At 35.9% G+C, this 613-nt stretch overlaps 1 protein-coding gene across 1 annotated transcript in view; it reads right to left on the reverse strand.

Moving 5' to 3' along the window:
* The window catches only part of LOC119588153 (Down syndrome cell adhesion molecule-like protein Dscam2), a 164,747-nt gene that overhangs the window by 161,953 nt on the left and 2,181 nt on the right, over positions 1–613 (reverse strand). The window contains 1 exon segment of the mRNA XM_037936858.1: positions 287–315. Coding sequence (XP_037792786.1) covers positions 287–315 — 29 coding nt within the window.

Genomic DNA, 613 nt, shown 5'->3' on the forward strand with positions numbered 1-613 from the left:
TCGCACGGCGCAATCTGACAGTTTGAGAAAATAATCTAACAACACATTTACATATTATCTTTGCGTAGCACACTTCGTTATGAACTCATTCATATATTTGTAAGCATGTTCATCCCCATCTGACGCTGTCCTTTATGTAACTCATCAGTGACACTAAAACTCACGCTTGAACACCTCTAATTAATGATCTAAAATTCTATTGATCATAAAACAGGTGTCCAAAATAGGGCCACACACCCTGCGTCACCTGAAAGGGATGGTCTTACACTCTCTGTCACCTACTAACTTATACCCTGAACCGACGAAACACAGCCGCTGCAATAAACCTTTTATTATGCTAATGAACTTAACACAGTTTATTTACACACCCTCATTAATATTCCTTTGATATAGCGGCACGTGACTTTTCAGCCGTTCTTTCATTCCACGACTATTTCTTTCTACTTATTTTTTTTTTTACTTTTCATATTTACTTTTTTTTTATTCATTTTTCCTGCTTGTTTTTTAAAGGAATTCAGATTCTATGATTATTGTGATTTCGTTTGGTCTTCTCGTCTTTAATGTGGCTCAGCGATGAAGTCTCTCCGTGAATCTATGTTAAGTTATGAGAAAA

This window comes from Penaeus monodon, chromosome 23, assembly GCF_015228065.2.
Source record: "Penaeus monodon isolate SGIC_2016 chromosome 23, NSTDA_Pmon_1, whole genome shotgun sequence".
NCBI lineage: Eukaryota > Metazoa > Arthropoda > Malacostraca > Decapoda > Penaeidae > Penaeus > Penaeus monodon.